The sequence below is a fragment of the Chaetura pelagica genome, unplaced genomic scaffold (genome assembly GCF_000747805.2).
Source record: "Chaetura pelagica isolate M959 unplaced genomic scaffold, ChaPel_1.0 scaffold962, whole genome shotgun sequence".
Taxonomy (NCBI): domain Eukaryota; kingdom Metazoa; phylum Chordata; class Aves; order Apodiformes; family Apodidae; genus Chaetura; species Chaetura pelagica.
The window spans coordinates 620,305-622,386 of record NW_009952479.1 but is presented as its reverse complement, the minus strand read 5'-3'; the positions used below and the strand labels follow the sequence as shown (position 1 = coordinate 622,386).

The 2,082-nt window shown below is 61.8% G+C and overlaps 2 protein-coding genes across 2 annotated transcripts in view; one reads left to right on the top strand and one right to left on the bottom strand.

The window, feature by feature from the left end:
* Positions 1 to 214, top strand: part of ENGASE (endo-beta-N-acetylglucosaminidase) — a 6,373-nt gene extending 6,159 nt beyond the window's left edge. Inside the window, exon 11 of the mRNA XM_010008671.1 lies at positions 210 to 214. Coding sequence (XP_010006973.1) covers positions 210 to 214 — 5 coding nt within the window. The remainder of the gene's footprint in view (positions 1 to 209) is intronic.
* Positions 215 to 789: 575 nt separating this feature from the next.
* The window catches only part of RBFOX3 (RNA binding protein, fox-1 homolog (C. elegans) 3), a 6,893-nt gene continuing 5,600 nt past the window's right edge, over positions 790 to 2,082 (bottom strand). The window contains exons 9-12 of the mRNA XM_010008670.1: positions 1,966 to 2,027; positions 1,555 to 1,671; positions 1,320 to 1,408; positions 790 to 794 (exon numbers count right to left, since the gene is read on the bottom strand). Of these exons, the coding sequence (XP_010006972.1) occupies positions 790 to 794; positions 1,320 to 1,408; positions 1,555 to 1,671; positions 1,966 to 2,027 (273 nt within the window). The remainder of the gene's footprint in view (positions 795 to 1,319; positions 1,409 to 1,554; positions 1,672 to 1,965; positions 2,028 to 2,082) is intronic.

Here is a 2,082-nt window from a genome sequence, read left to right as displayed (position 1 = left end):
CTTTCCCTAATTGTCCCATGCTGTTTAGTTCATAGAATCATGGAGAGGTTTGCGTTGGGAGCTAGAAGGTCATCTAGATCCAACTCCCCTGCGGGCAGGGACACTTCCCACTAGACCACGTTGCTCCAAGCCCCATCCAAGCTGGCCTTGGACACCTGGGGCAGTCACAGCTTCCCTGGGTAACCTGTCCCATTGTCTCACCACTGCAGGATAGTCACCTTGGAAGTGCTACTGTCTGGGGGGTGGGCTGTCCCAGGGGTCCCACACCCCCCAGCTTGGTTTCGTCCCTGAGGAGCACACTGCAGCCCTCGTTGGCTGCTGTATCTCCTATCGGGGGCACAGGGGCTGCTGTTGGCACCATGGCCCCGTGCCTGCGGGCAGAGCATCCCCTCCTGCATCATGGGGGGATGAGCCCTCTGCACCCCAAGGCAAGGGCAGTACCCGCTGGGGGCTTGGGCTGAGGGTCCCAGGGATGACGGGGGCAGGAGCCACCCAGGGCCCTGCCATGCTCAGCAGCACCAAGGCGCAGGATTGCACCGGGGAAGGTGGGTGGTGCAGGAGATATGGGCGGTGGGACGGAGCAGCTCAAGGGAACCCCACAGCCTGGGCTACCAAGGCTCCGTGGAGCCCAGCAGAGCCCAGCCCCCGCAGCCCCGCGGTCCCTCCGGAGGCCCGGCCCGGCTCTGTCTGCCTGGGTTGGTGCTAGTGAGCGCTCAGGGTTAGTGGTGGGAGGGGCTGGGGCTGTCTTGCTAGTAGGGAGTGAAGCGGCTGTACCCTCCTCGGTATAGACTAGCCTGCAACATCAAAGATGAAAAAAAAGCCAATCAGTATTCGTGAGAGAGGCAAAGCCCAGTTCTTCCCTTTTAATTTTTTTTTTTTTTTTTTTTTTTCCTCTTTAAAATGACACCAAATCACTTGTACTTGGGAAGTGAGGGGTGGGCAGGGCTCAGAGAGCTCTGTGCTGGCAGGGCTCAGGTGCAGCTGGTGCCCCATGCCACCAGCATGGCACCACCGTGGCCTGCAGTGACCGCGGAAGGAGCCTGTCCTGTCCCTGCTGTGGTGTGGGCTGGTACCTGCCCTGCCAATCCCCATGGGACTGAAGGGCTGCACCCCTCACTAGCAGCTGCCTGGGGCCAGCTGTGCCAAGTGGTGTTTGGCAACCTGACCCTGGCCCAGCTGGGGATGAATGGGTTAAAAAAAGCAGGAAAAAAAAGACAGTTTGGCTTTGAGATCCTGTCCAGGAATGGGATTTTTCATCTTTGATGCTGGCTGTGAGGCTAGCTAAATGTGGGTGGGTGGGCTGCGGGTGCTCCCTGCACCTGGCTGTGCGCTGGGACCAGAAAGGTGGTCCTGGTCCAGGCAGTTGGTGTAGGGGTAGCTGAACTGGGAGGTCCCCTCTCTTGCCTGCCTGTGGACAGAGACAGGCAGGGGGCGGCACTGTCCCCCCTCCCCCCCTTTAGCCCCTGCTGGGGGGGCTGCCCCGCGCCCCTCACGCCCCGCAGGCTCCCCAGACGGCTGTGCTGGGCCCCCCTCCCTGGGCTGGCTGCAGCTCACGCTGGGCAGCAAAGAACAGTGGCAGGGGCTGCTCTTACCATGGTGCCAATGCTGTACGTGGCAGTGGGGCCGATGGTGTGGTGGTACGGGTCTGCCGCGGCGTACACTCTGCCGTAACTAGAAGCAAACACAATGGTGGCTGTTAGTGACCAGTCCCATCTCCCCTCAGTAGCCCCCCGGCCCCCTGGATCCTCCAGGACCTTCCCTCTTCTCCTTGCCCAGGTACCAGCCCCTGACAGAAGGATCCAAAAGGGAGCGCAGGGGCCCTGGTTCCCAGGACACCCTCATTGTGCCTGGCTCCATCCTTGTTCCACAGGGCACAAAAGTTGGGGTGTGCCCAACCAGACAGTGCAGGAGGTGAAGCAGGGTGTCCCCCCCAAGCCCTGGAGCCCCTGAGGCAGGGGTGCTTACCTGTCGCTGTATGCTGCTGCTGCTGCTGCAGGCTGGGCGTATCTGTAGGCAGCATAGCCCCCCTGCAACGGACGGGAGACTGTGTCAGGGGGGGGGCAGCACCCCCCGGGGGAGCCC